Source organism: Lissotriton vulgaris, chromosome 1_1 (assembly GCF_964263255.1).
Source record: "Lissotriton vulgaris chromosome 1_1, aLisVul1.2, whole genome shotgun sequence".
Taxonomy (NCBI): domain Eukaryota; kingdom Metazoa; phylum Chordata; class Amphibia; order Caudata; family Salamandridae; genus Lissotriton; species Lissotriton vulgaris.
This window is the reverse complement of record NC_141685.1, coordinates 1585764916-1585779124: the sequence shown is the minus strand read 5'-3', so window position 1 is coordinate 1585779124 and position 14209 is coordinate 1585764916. Positions and strand designations below refer to the sequence as shown.

Sequence of the window (14209 nt, the reverse complement as noted above, 5' to 3'; positions counted from 1 at the left end):
GAGCTCAAAGGAGACTCCCTTCCACAATGTTCCCATGATGCACTGGGCCAGGGACAGACTAATTTGCATGTTGCCAGGTTCTGATCTGGGATGGTGCAGTGAGCTAAAAAACGGTGATGGATCAAGCCCTGATCTTTGGACTGGGTAGGAGTGGTCTGCTTAATTCAGATACTCTGTCCATCACCACCCCCTTTTCTGAATCCCTTCCACAACGGGCAGTAGAAAATCTGAGGGGCAAAAGGTTCTCTCAGGAGTGTTCTAGAGGGTGAGGAGCTCTGATTGGTCCAGAGACAAGTTTGGTCTCTTTTACAGAACGAAGGTTATGGGTTGCAAAAGGGAAATGAGTCTAGGCCTCTTTTCAGTTTGCTATACAACTAAGCATTGCTTTTTTATATACTGGAGACTCCCGTCTCGACGACGGGGAATGATTCAGGCATGTGTATCTATGAAAGCTCCAATACTGGAGTAATTCGGTATTCACATAGATCTGGTCATAGCTTAGAAAGGGGCAGCTTCAGCAAATAATTGGGATCTTCCAAACCCTTTGTGCTCAAGACATTAAGCCTGATGTCAACCCTCATTCAGCACTTTATGCAGCGTCTGTCATCCTTTCCGGAGGTCTGCCTCCACCCAGGGGCGTAACACAGGCCCCTGCAGCCCACGCATTGCGGGGGGCCCCCGCGCTCCAGGGGCCCCCACGCTCCAGGGGGCCCTCACTTCATCATTGATTGAATGGTGCGCAGTGCGCACAGCACTCCCCCGGCATTTTAATAAATTAGATCATGGTGCGCAAGGCATGCACCAGGGGGCCCCCCGGCCCGTCGCACGGGCCTCAGAGGCTCACGAATCCTTAATTAAAAGGTGCGTGCCGTACGCACGCTCGGACGGGCCTCAGAGGCCCACCCACTCTTCATTAATAAAATAGGGCGCAACTTTTTCTGCGCACGCAGGGGCCCCAGCCGAGCCTCTTATAACTGGAGTGTGGGCCCGGCCGGGGCCTCTGAGGCTCGTCGTTTGAGTGTTCTCCGGGGTGGGCAGAGCTGGTAACCAATGCCTGCCCTGGCCTGATTGAATTTCCCATGACGTGCGCACGCAATTAAAAGTGTGCTGCGTCACAGCGTGAGAGTTGCGCTGCTGTTCCATTAATTATTTGCGGGACTTGCCTTCCTTCAGTTCAGCCGCACCCCTCAAAAGCCTGCCAGGCTTTAAGACTACACCCGATGGTGCAGCCTCGGGAATGTTGGGCTTAAGCCCTGTACTTCCCGAGGCTGTCTGTCAACCAGCGAAGATGCACTCTGCCTGTTTCCATCTGGGGCAGGGCAGGGTAAGGTGTGATCAGCGAGTCGACTGATAGATCCCACCTCTCCCTGTGACGAAATGTGAAAGGGGCATGGTTCAAAAGAGGCTCCGGATATTTGCATTGCGTCATCAGCAGTTAGCCTCAGCATCAGTGTGCCCACTCTCCAGGAACTCACTGCCTCCCTCCCTTCAGAATTACTGAATATTGGCGCTTCTGCTGCAGAAACTTCATGCTTCAGTGAGGTACGGTTTGAAACATGGTGATTTGTAGGCCTCACAATGTTAAAGTGCTGCTGTGGAACAGAGGGAAGTGTGTATTGGACGGAAGTTAATAATTATAGAATCGTGCATGATTTGAAATAATTTTGAAATTTTGCCAAGACCCCAAATAGCAAAATGCATTTGGGCCACGAAAAACACTCTAGGTTTAGCAAGTTTCAAATGCGGATCCCTCCACCTTCACAAACATTTGTCTATACAGTGCTGGCCTTTACAGGACACATTCTTGTTCAACTTTCCAAGGTTTGCAGTCAGTGATATTCTTTATTGAATATCATGCATTTATTCAGATTTTCACAAACATCTAGGGCTCACTTTGTCACTTATATTCTTCGGCAGGACAGAGCTACAGTGACTTAGAATGTGAAAAAAACCATTTGCTGTATGGCTCTATGCATCTGCTAGCCACTCGTTAGTCACAGCATATCATGTGCTGATGCTCTGGATTATGACAATACTTTCAGGTGAGGTCAGGGCTTTAAGAGGGCCGGTAATACTTTGAAACGGGTCCCCTAGGGTCCTTTATTAATGTTCCTAGTTGTAATGGCAAAAAAACACTGATCAGTTTATAAATAATTAAATAATGAATGCAAAACGTTTTAGGTAATCTATGTCAGCTATTTAAATTCCATTTATAGTTCACATATTTTCTATATTTTTTTTCATGAGTCCTATTACACTTGTTTAGTGCTTACTTTGAAGTGAGTCCTTTCCAGGTGTTTGTAACTGGCCATGACTGAGAGCTCTGTAATTGGTGGTTAAAGCTGTACAAGCTTCTTACAGTGCATGTCACTGTGTCAAAACGGTGTTCAGAGTACATGGTCATCCAATAGTTGGCCTCTCTGCAGAGCGCCCAAAGCAATGGCCCCGTATTCCAGTTCAAATTGTGCAAATATGTGTGATGAAAATACAGTTGTCAAAAAATTAACTAAACGAAAGTAAACGAAAATGCAGAGAATAAAAGAAGGTGTGAGGAGTAAAGGGATTCGAAGGGGCCTACAAAATTCAGGAGGATGGGGAGATTGAGGCATTTTCCTATTGCAGTCACGGTGCCTTTCAGAAGAACCATCAATATTATATACATGTATCTACTCACCATCACTTGGGCTCGCTTGCCTAGCTTGCCTGCTCCTTGCAATTTCAGAGAGGAGTTTACGCCCTACCAATTACACATTTCACCAGCTGCCACTGGCTCATTATATTAAATGGTGTAGCCTCCTTGCCCCGCCAGTGCCTTCTCTGCTGCCTGCCCGCCTACGAAGTCTGTGCCCACAACTCACCTGAGCAGTAACGCTCCCCACTTCCCGACGTGGAATTGAGGCATAACTTACTACTTTTACGCAGGCAGCAAAACACCACCCCCTCAGCAACTTAGTTGTACAAACTGTAAACCGTCATCGCTCATACAAGGCCGAACAAGCATTGAAGCACCACTGAACAGAACCGAAGATGGTACTAAGGTACGAAGAAGGGAACGATGAGTGAAATTTCCTCAGGACAAGAGGGTCTCAGAGGTTGTCGTTTGGCTGCTCTCAGCATTTACATCAGCAGCAGCACAGTGGCCTGCTTTATGTAATAATGAGTCTTTGCCATACAGCAATGCGGCATAAGAGTTTCAAAAGAACATAACTGAAAAACAGAATCACTCAACATATCGCCACAAAAATGTACACGTACCAACTCTTTTACTTTATTAGTTACAGATAGACCCACTGTCTATAAGCTTGAGGAGCTTGTTACATAGGTCTCTAGGTATCAAGCACCCCAAGGTTCAATACTAAATAAGATGGCTTTGGAAATTTGTGCAGCTACCCCATAGACCCGGTGTTTCCAAACTACTAGTCAGAGGCTTGAAACTTAAAAATTGGAAAAAACAAATTCCCCTGTTTAGAATCCCTGCGTGTAACCAACCTGCAGGTATGTGTTCGGGTAATGTTTTAAATTGGGTTACTGTGTTTGTTGTAGAATATCCTCTTTCATCTTGCCCGTCACAAGTACCAATTGCAGTAAAATAGGTGAGTGTATTATGCACCCGCAGCAGCCACCAAAAACAATTAAGAGGGTATTGTTCGTTATAAATGTTAATTATTGATGTAATGACACATAGCCTACAAAACCATATACACAAAATGGCGTTTGATAGACGTTGTTTTTCTCCATTATCTTGCACAGAGGATGTCCCATACCTTGACGTCCACCATTGCTCTTTGATACCACACTAATTTTCTTCACTTTTTCTTGACTTGATAACATTAATTTATAGGTTTGTGTGTTGGCTTACTTGTGAAGTTACAGGGCACAGCACATTTTTGCTGACTGGAGGCAAAGGTATTGCTGTCTCCAACAGGGCGCTTTTTAGTTAAATATGATACCTGGTCTAAGCCAGGTCTGAGGGCTCAAGTGATGCTAGGAACTCCTGATTGTTTGTTGTCACAGCCTTTTGAGCAGGGCTCCTTGGAGGAGGCTCGGGCATCGTAAAGTCTGCCTCCAATCCTTCGGTTTCCATGCAGGTAGCCGATTGGTGTATGAAAAGTGCAATGTTTGTTCTGCAGCATTTGCACAATTCTCCTTTGAACTAAATACATTTTAGTTCATTGACAGTACAAATAAGCACTGCAGTAATGAATATGACACAGGTTGGCATCTCCTGCCTGTACAGCCATTAGAAAAGATTGGAGAGTCACCAGTGTATCATTTACATGGATGTTCCCAGTATTTCTCTGCCGGGTGATTAGGCAACCTTATGTTATTAAATCTATAAAGGATATAAGGGCACTTTACAGCACTGATAACCTGGCATGCTATAGTGAAAAAGAATACTGATGTTTGTAAATCCAAATCGCAAGAACATATTTCTAATGTCACAGAGATGGTCTGACAAGTCATTTTTGGAGAACACCTCCTGGAAGTCTTTATTAGCACTGCCAATGAACACATACAGGTTTGCAGACTAGATAATCGCTGTCCAGCTGTTATCACTATACTACCAGAAGTCACAAGCCTGTTCTTGTTCTTACAAGGTATTCAGCACTATCTTTGCTTACTGAGGATTGGTGTTCACCCGGGACTGTCCCAATCCTTTTAAGTTCTATATCTAGGTCCTCTCAACACCCCTCTGCTATGAGGTTTATCTTTTCATTTGTTCATAACTGTTAATTGAAAATGTATGTTTTTAATATTACTTCTGAATGTCCTCTAATTTCATAATGGTATCCACTTTATCGTACCATGATGTGGTGAAGGAACTACCAAGTTACCTTATGTCATGTTTGACTTCTTGTGCTGGGTTTTTAGCAAACAGCAGCACTTTGAGTGCTAAGAGTTTTCAATCCGTATGTAAACTTTAAAAGGAAAGTAGAAGTCCCTGAATACAACAGCTTTTAGCTAAAAAACAGAGCCTTGATTGTTGGTGTTACAATTGACCTCTTACATACATTTAAGAGAAGGGACTGCATTGATCTTACAGGTGGATAAGCCAAGATGGTGTTGAGCCTGTGTCGGCCAAAGATCTATTTCTAGGAATCTAGCACATCTTTAGGCCCTACTTAAATGACTGCCCACATATGAGCTAGGTGGATGGGCAGGTGAGTTACAGCTTCCTAATCAATACCCAACACTTTGTGGGAACAGTGAACCTGAGTAGTGCATGGCATGTGTGCGCATCTCTAACCCTGGTTAGGGACAGCAAAGTAGGTGACCTGCTAGTCTCTGAAGAGGTTAGGGATGCCCATGTGGAAGAGTTGCATATTTCACATAATCTCTCACATAGCCAGTTGGAAACTCTTTGTTTGCCAGGTGGTAAGGGGTGGCCAGTTGGGACACCTGAAAGTCTCGAAACTGGTAAAGAGTTGTTAAATGGAGGTTCAGTTCTCCCCATAATAGCCGAGTTAAAAACTCACAAATCTCTGGACTGCCAGATGAAATTCTGCACATCTCTGAACCTGGTCAGAAAAGGGCAGTTGAACAATTTGAACACTTTAATAGTGTTATTTATTATCCATGTATGGAGCTCACAGGCCCCTATGTAATGGAGGATGACATTATATGCTTACAGGACACTTAACTATTCAGATATGCACAGGTTGGAGATTCACAGGCATTTGTAATAGTTTGGGATTTGCAGAGGGAGGCAAGCAGGTCACTTTTTTTGTTACGGGCGCCGAAATCTGTGACCCAGTTTGTGGTAATGAACTGGGAAACTGACCAGTCTCTGTTCTGGACATAATGATCAGGTGAGACTTTGGTAAATCTCTGGACAGGTCCCAAACAACCAAGTGGGGTACTATTGACTGCTTAGGTATGACAAGGCTTGTGTGTATTCACATAGCACAGACTTAGCTATCGAGGATTTGAATGCTGAACACTCTTTCCTTCTCAAGCTTGGCCTGTGGCTGTCTAGGTATTAATTGTGAACCATGTGGATAATGGCAATGTCTTATTATGAGGATATGCAGTAGGCATATTTAAGGGCTTATAGCTTATTCAGAATGTGGCTGCAAAACTTGCCTTAAAATGGCAGAGGATGCCTTCGGATTCCCTAGCATGGGATTCTCTTAATTGATTATCGATGGTCAAGCGGGTCAGTTTCAAATCTTTGTACTTGGCCCATTGGGCTCTACATGGTAAGGGCCCATGTTACATACAAAATAAGTTGAAGTTTTTTATTCCAGCCAGAACGCTACGTTCTGCAATTTAGTTGGGAGACAACTCCTCAGTAAAAGCTGTTCAACATTGGAACACGTTGCCCAACTTTGCAGAAGATCCACATCGGTTGTGTTAGTAAAGCTTAGAAACCTGGCTTTATAAACAACATGCCTGAACTGGTACTCTTATCTAATTGTAATTGGAATCTGCCGTTTATCTCAGCACCAGGATACAGTTTAGGTTTCAGTGCGCTTTATAAGCTAATTAATAATAATTGCATTGTTAAGAGTCCAGGGATATGATTCATTATCATCTACAAAAAGCTGAATCTTACAATGGTGATTTCTATTGTTAAGCATTGTAGCGTTCTTGAAAAGGCAAATCTTCAGGTCCTTTCAGGATAGAGCCTTTCTGATGTGGATATTCCAATTCCTGGTAGCTTGGATAGGAAAATCCTACTTGTTGTTTTTAGTGTGTTTACAATTTGGTTCTAATATGACAATGTCCTGCCTTCTTGCACAACACTGTGTGCCTGAGTGTTTTTTTTCTGCCAGGTGTGCAGTGGTATAGTTTCTGGTTGTTGTGTGTGATGCAGCTGGTCTTGAAGAGGAAGCAGGCTTGGATGTGATGTAAGTGTAGTTCAAATGTACTCGGAGAAAGACAATATAGAGGCATTTCATTTAAATGTTGGAGGTTTAAAATCAAAATATACTAGATTTCTGGGTGGTGGGGCAAAGTAGTAGGTGGTGGACCGTGCCGCCGGGGGTGGGGGGCCCCCTCCATGTACTTTGCAAGGGGGCCCCCTCAAGTTTCGTTACGCCACTGCCTCCACCACTGATCAGTAGTCCAAAGAGTCAATACTGGAGACCTACACCGAACGCTTTATTTTTAATATAAGTTAAAGTTTTCAGTGGCTACTCAGCAAGGAATTGCCCTCAGACAAGTGTGCTAAGGATAAGCGCGAAGTATAACTTGATATTGAGATTTCGGACTTTGTTTGGGATGGGCTATTTAGATACAGTTGTGATGTTGCCGTCTGGGCTGCCCAATAGTACAATTAAGAATGGACCCCCATTATAAATAGTAGAATGCAAGTAACTTAAACAATTCTTTTATTTAAAAAAAAAATGGTGTTTCAGTGGTATATGCACACAAACCTTCATGGTAAAGCAGGATATTCATTGGCATCGCTTTTAAAAGAACACAACAGAAACTCAGTTTTAGTGTCATTTTCTTTAGAATAAAACAAACTGTGCCGGTATATCAATGGCTACGGAAGTGGATCATAGAATAAATGATTTACCTTCATTGTTGCAACTGGATTTGTCAATACCACTTTCTTTCATCAGTGCTCTTATTGACTGTAGCTGTGTCATTATTTCCTGTCTCTGACCCGTGGCCAACGCATTAACACTACAAAAAAATGACCACAAATTCCAAACAAATGAAGACGAAATCAGATTTGCTCTAGTTCAGTTAAACATATGATACATTATTAATGCAACAATTGCAAAACAATGGAAATGAAGCATGGTTTGTGTTTCTATTGTAGCACTACTGCGTGATCAGTACTATGAAGGTCCAACACTTTAACTAGAGTTTGTCATGTTGATTAGTTAAATAGGTGTCCACACAGCAAGCCCCTATTGCCTCACACCAGAAAAGGCCTGGTGGGCTTCTTTCATGTGTTTAAAATATTATATTTCATATAAATAAAGGAACTTACAGAAAATACATCACAAGATGTCAAATGAAAGCCAAAAGGTAAACATTTGAGAAAGATTTTTAAAAAGATACTAGTTAAGAAGAGCAATGAACGGATGAAGATGTTGTTCACTCCACTATTCTCTTCACACAGATGGATATTCTCGCCTCACTGCCTATTCTAATCATGGGTCCCACGCTGCAACTCTGGGCAATAGCTTGCTTAGTCTCCACAACAGCCCCCACAGCGCCGGGGAGGCCTGGTTTCACCATGGGGGTGCCCAGGAGTGGACACTTCACATGGAAAACCAGGAAGGGTTCCCTTGCGGTATTCGTACAAGCGCCGGGAAACCCACTGTAGCCGTGCGCTATACAAGTACAAAGACAAAGCTGTATAGCACAAAACTCTTTAAATGAAGGCGGACTCTTCGTTCTAGGAGCAGCGCGTTTTTAAACAGAAAATTAGCAGGTGGAAAGGAACAGGGCGCCAAAAGGACATTCAATAAAGAACTTATAACTTATTCAGGCATCCCTAGAAACCAACCACTTAATAACATAGTCTGACAAGAGCCTTACTACTTTCATCCATGAAGGATTACTATCTCACCTTCAGTGCTGCAATACTACATTTTTAATCACAAGTAAGCCCCTTCAAAATACACAAGACCGTATTTTCCATGACATTGATTATGCGTGCTGCCTAGAATTATTAAACGAGAGTGAATATTTATCTAATTAGAAAGCTTAGGGAAGAACAGAAAATAATGCAAACATGTTTGATGATGATTGGTTCAATTTTATTGAGTTCTACAGTAACTCCTAATCCAGTCTTGTGAGAGGGTACGTTTGCCCCCTTAAACCTTTCACACCTCATACCCCAATCTCTTCACTGTTTTCTTTTCTCCTTCTATTATCCTCTCCATTTCAATTGTATCCGTCCATACTAATTTACAAGGAACACATAACCTGATTGGACATTATTGTCAAAATTGTGATGACATGTTAATAAAACTGTAACATCCTCTTGTGGCAAGTATTTGTGAACTTATCTTCTCATGCCCCAGCATCCAGTATATGAGAAAGGATATCACCTTCCATTTGACTGAGATATGGTGAATGCTACTGCAATCATTTTATTCAACAGATGCTATGGAGTGCTTACACGGATAAGCATACTATAAACTGCCCATTAGGATTTTTTAAATAGATGTCTCTGTGCTTACAATAAAGTATTAATCTCAAATCTGACAGTGAGTCACTTCTGACAGCCTCCACATACAACCCCCATAAAGTCACTTTTGAAATGGATCCTTTAATTTTTTGGTGGGTGAATTTTTAAGATTTTTTAAATTCTATCTGCTAACAACAATATCCCTGTAACCCTTGGATTTTTTTTGTGAATTTCTAAGGTTTTTTCACTAGTAGTCACGTTTGCAGAGTGGTGGAGAAAGGGAGCTGGGCCTCTGATCAGCTCTCAGGAATTCTGCTGTGTAGGACTTACATGAGGTACCAGGAGTGCTTCTTGGCCACCAATCTCCCTCTGGAGCCAAGGGGACTTTATTCCCCAACTAGTAGTGCGCCAGGAGGCACATTTGCCGAGTGGTGGAGAAAGGGGACATTATAGACATAGTAAATTAAGGTTGGTGAATACACATACATGGTTTATGGGTATTAGATGTATACCATTTTTTAAAACAGCTTTAGAAAACTAAGAATTTAAACAAATTATAGTAAGTAAATTCATTTGGAGGAGACATGCACAATGTAATTAAATCTTGTGTTAAAATAGCATTATGTCGAAGGCTGATGGGTTTTATAAAACGTTGTCGAGCTTCTACCAGAGTCCAATTTGGGCAAATTAAAAGTACATGGCGAAGGTCTTGTATTCCACCGTTACACAAGTCACAGATACCTGAAGAATATTCAGGGAAATTCCATCTAGAAGTGTAAACTTTTAAAGTGAGAATTCCTAGTCGCAAGAGAAGAAAACAGCGCCTTACTCAATGTTCAAACTGAAACTTTAAATAGAGCTCGGGAGTTTTATACACTATATTATCCGCATATTTTTTGTAATGTGTTCGTTGAGTCCAATACTCCTTGTCTGAAACAACGCTTATTCTCTCTATCATATGCTTTAAAAAGATCTTCAGATGGGCTGGGGAGCAAGCATGCAAAAGTGCTGTAGTGGACCGTGATGCCTCAAGGGCTACTTTAAGATTCCTATTAAAAGTATGCGATGCCGATTCCTCTCTGAATATCTCTGATTTTAGTATTTGTCTTAGGGAACCGGGAGCCACATGTAAAGAGATTGAAAGCCCACCGTATAATATTGGCAATGGTTCGAGCATATGTGCTTCTTAATAAAGGTTGGAGGCGTAAGGCTTGTACGGGGATTGATTGGGAGACTTCCAGCAGTTTCCCTAAAATAATCCCTTCTTTCACTATTATTGGTTGCCAGGTTTTAGTCTGTATATATGTATTCCAAAGCGTAGAATAAAATAGATGGAATTTTCATACTGTAAACCTCTAGCAGGGATTTAAAATGTCTCTTCCCGGTTGAGAAATAAAACCTCTGTAATGCCCCGACATGTGACTCAGTCTTTTGCCCCAGGTGCTGAAAATGAGAAGCATTTTTAAGGTTTTATGTGAATATTCGGCCCAAGGAAACTTACTCTTTCAATATCTCAATTGGGTTACCTCCCAGGGACCATGTAAAAGGCGGAAATTTCCTTCTCCCTCTAAAGGGTAATATTTTAGTTTTAGAGATATTGGGGACCAGGAAGTTTTCATTTGCATATTTGTTTAGTTCAATTAAGTTTCTTTGTAGGCCAATTGGAGTGCCATCGAGTATAATAATGTCATCTGCATACATTAGGCTATGGATATCACTTTGCGCAAGTTTTGGGGGAAATTATTAGTTTGAGAAAAGTACCCAAGTAGATCGCTTATATAAATGGAGAACAACAAGAGGGCGAGAAGGAACCCTTGTTTCAAACCATTCATTGTGGGGATTGGACTGGTTAAGCTCCTGTGTCCCCCCCATTTTCACTCTACACCACATTGCTGTATGCAAAGATATAATTATCGTAAGTAGGTCGTGGGGGATCCCTAAACTATCTAGCTTTTCCCACAGCCTTGGCCTATCCACGCTATCAAAAGCGGTTGAAAAAAAATCAATAAAAGCGCAGTAGACTATTTTTGACTTTTGCACTACATACTTAACGAGAACAGTCTTTAGGATAGCGATGTTATTGGTAACTGAATGTCTTGGATGGAACCCAGCCTGTGTCATAGGAATGACACTGCTAGAAAATGCCCAGTCTTTTAGATGGTCCAATACGTGTGCTGCAAAGATCTTTCCAGTGGTGTCTAAAAGGTTGATTTGTCTATAGCTAGTTGGGTTTGATCTAAAGCCTTTTTTAAATGTATTTTTATTTTTTAGAAGGGGGACCACAATGCCCTGAAAAATAGAAATTAAAAATGTGCTCCAGTTTTCGGAGTTTGATTGAAGAATTTTCATTGGAATGTTATTTTTTGGGCCCATTGCTGCAGATTATCTGTCAGATTTAATAAAAGCAGGGAACCGTGTAGCTGAAATGGTTAACATACCCTGGTCAGATTAACCCTTTTGATGGGGGCACCGTCTAAAGGAGTCTTGTATTTGACTGTTAGATTTATATAGTTTTAGGATATGCTTCTCCTATTCAGATGGTGGAACTGGTGGCGCTTGTATTGACTTTCCTATCCCCATTTTTTACATACTATGTTCCAGAATGCCTTGTTGGTTCACTGCGATGTGACTTTTTTTTAGCTTTAATTCATTGACTAAGTTTTTTCAACTTTCTTATTTTTTTTGTCTTCTGATTCAGAAAGATAGGAATTGCATTCCGGCTAGTTTATTTAAGTGTACTGACTGCTTGTCTGATGGCTTTCCATAATGGGCTGTTTTGCCTTTTATTTTGCTAGCTGACAAGCACAAAATAATCTTTTTTGGGGGAAAAAGGAACCAAAGACCATGTTTCTTGCAGCAACACTCTACGTGGGGAACTTTCCAGGTAGAACACTATTCCCTACTCGACATTCCAGACTACAACTCTTTTGACCACAGTACCGTTGTGAATCCGTTGGACCAACAACTTCTTTGAGAGAGCTAATTGCAGGGTTAGTTAGATGCAACTGAAACCCTATCAACTGCTCCTTCGTATTGTGATAGTGTAGACAATTTTAGAGTTTATTTGCATTCTGGTGGAGGAGTGTATAGACATTTTCGAAAATGAGTGTTGAAATTTTAGGGTCAACTGTTTGATCTAAATAAGGTCCTTTCTAAGTAGTCACGGTTGATCAAAGGCTTTAGCCACTTGAAGGTAGTTAAAGTATTGTCCTGCCACTTCTATAGAATCTTTGCCTAACTATTGGTAGTCCAACAGAATGGTAGACCTCTCTCTGCCACATTGATCAAGGACTTTTTTAAGGGATGATTGCTAAGTATTAACTCCCTCATAGAAGGCTTGACTGCACCAGATTAGAGGAAGAACTTGAAAACCTCAGTCACAGATGAAGCAAAGTTATGGGCAAATATTTTATAAAGGGGCATAGTGAAGCCATCAGATTCTGGGCCTTCGTTGCTCCAGTAAACTCTTATAGCCTTTAGTTTTCCACTACTATAATCTGACTATACAGAATGTTTAGTGGCCTCCTCTACTTTTAGGAAAGATATATGCCCTTCAGTAAACTATTTTCAATCTTCCTATCCTGTCACAGGAAAGATGTGGCCCAAAGTAGTCATCTTATCGTGCTCTGTAATGTATACCTTTTTCAACAATGTATAGTAGAAGTTCACAAATTCCTATATTAATTTTTTTATCATTTTGCCCAAACTCTCGCTGCTGAACTTCGCTTTGATTTTATAGGCCATTACCTTGTTTGCCTAATAACCAGTTACTTAGTGTATTTGTTTGTGCATAGTAATCTCTTAGGGGCAGTGTAAGTTTGTGTGGCCTCACATATAATTTCTTATATCCTTAAAAGTCCTTGTTGATCCACTCGCTTTAAGTTGTTATGTGAGGTCCATAAAGTGTCTTTTAATTTAGATTCCTCTATTATTTGATTGTGGCCCATTTAAAATTGTTCTGTACAGTGTTTTGTAAACAGGAGACCACGCCAGATAGATTTCTTTTCAAATAGTTATTTTTGGTGGCACTAACATGTTCACTAAGCAGTGGGTGTCTTGATGCCGACCTGTTTCATTTCCAGGGCCCATTAGGTATGTCTTTTTAAAATTACAAGTGTGTTTGTAAGAATGTATAGTCACACGGTATTATGAGCCTACTGACACAGTATTGAGCCCACTTTTTGGTGTAGGAAAATTAGTAAAATGTTCTAGACTGGAGATTCCTTTATGTACATTAGCACAGAACATGTAGTTCCTTGTTCTGGGGTGAAGCACCAGCAGATGTTTTGCAGAGGTCTAATATTCCCCAAAGAAGTAAGGGGGTGAGTGGCTCATTTGTGCCGTAGACCCATTGTGATGTTCAAGTCAATTCCTAAGACCTAGGACTGAGCAAATGTGGTCACTAGGGGTGAGCAGCCACTAAGTGTGAGCGGCCTCTTTTTCGAGGATTCTTTTTATTTTCATTTAATAAAAAACAGTTCTAAACAATAACCATTAAATAACATGAGCATTTATGTATCAGTACACTAAAGACATTGGAACAACAATATGCATAATTAATGCTTTTAGTAGCTGTAGGAAACTGGGTTTTTGTTGAATATCCCCCACACTTTTTGACTGGAATTTGATTCAACTTTGACTGCAGTGTACTGAGCTCCTGCTAACAAGGTCCCCGGTACCAGTGCGCTTTCCCTAAACCCGTACACTTGTTTAGCACCCTCTAGAAGTCCCTAGTAAATAATACCCTTATTACCTAGGGCCCAAGGAACTAAAGAGGGCCCCCCAATGGCTGCAGCACGAATTGTGCCACCCTGAGTTCCCTTCACCAATCTCATGCAGGGCTGCCATCACAGGCTGCTTTTTTAGTGCAGACAAAAGTGAAATTACGACCTGACACGCATCCTAGTGTCCTTTCCCTAAAACTGTACACTTGTCCCCCAATTGGGAAAACCTTTAGCACCCTCTATAAGTCCCTAGTAAGTTGGACCCCTGGTACCTAGGGCGTGAGGTACTAAAGAGGGTCCACCAAGGACTGCAGCATAAACTGTGCCACCCTAAGGCACCCCTCACCAAACTCATGCATGGCTGCCATCGCAGGCTGCGTGTTTTGGT

General features: G+C 41.6%; 1 protein-coding gene across 1 annotated transcript in view; it reads right to left on the bottom strand.

Moving 5' to 3' along the window:
- Positions 1-14209, bottom strand: part of LOC147750841 (protein RIC-3-like) — a 193078-nt gene that overhangs the window by 22002 nt on the left and 156867 nt on the right. The window contains exon 5 of the mRNA XM_086918132.1: positions 7526-7635. Coding sequence (XP_086774258.1) covers positions 7526-7635 — 110 coding nt within the window. The remainder of the gene's footprint in view (positions 1-7525; positions 7636-14209) is intronic.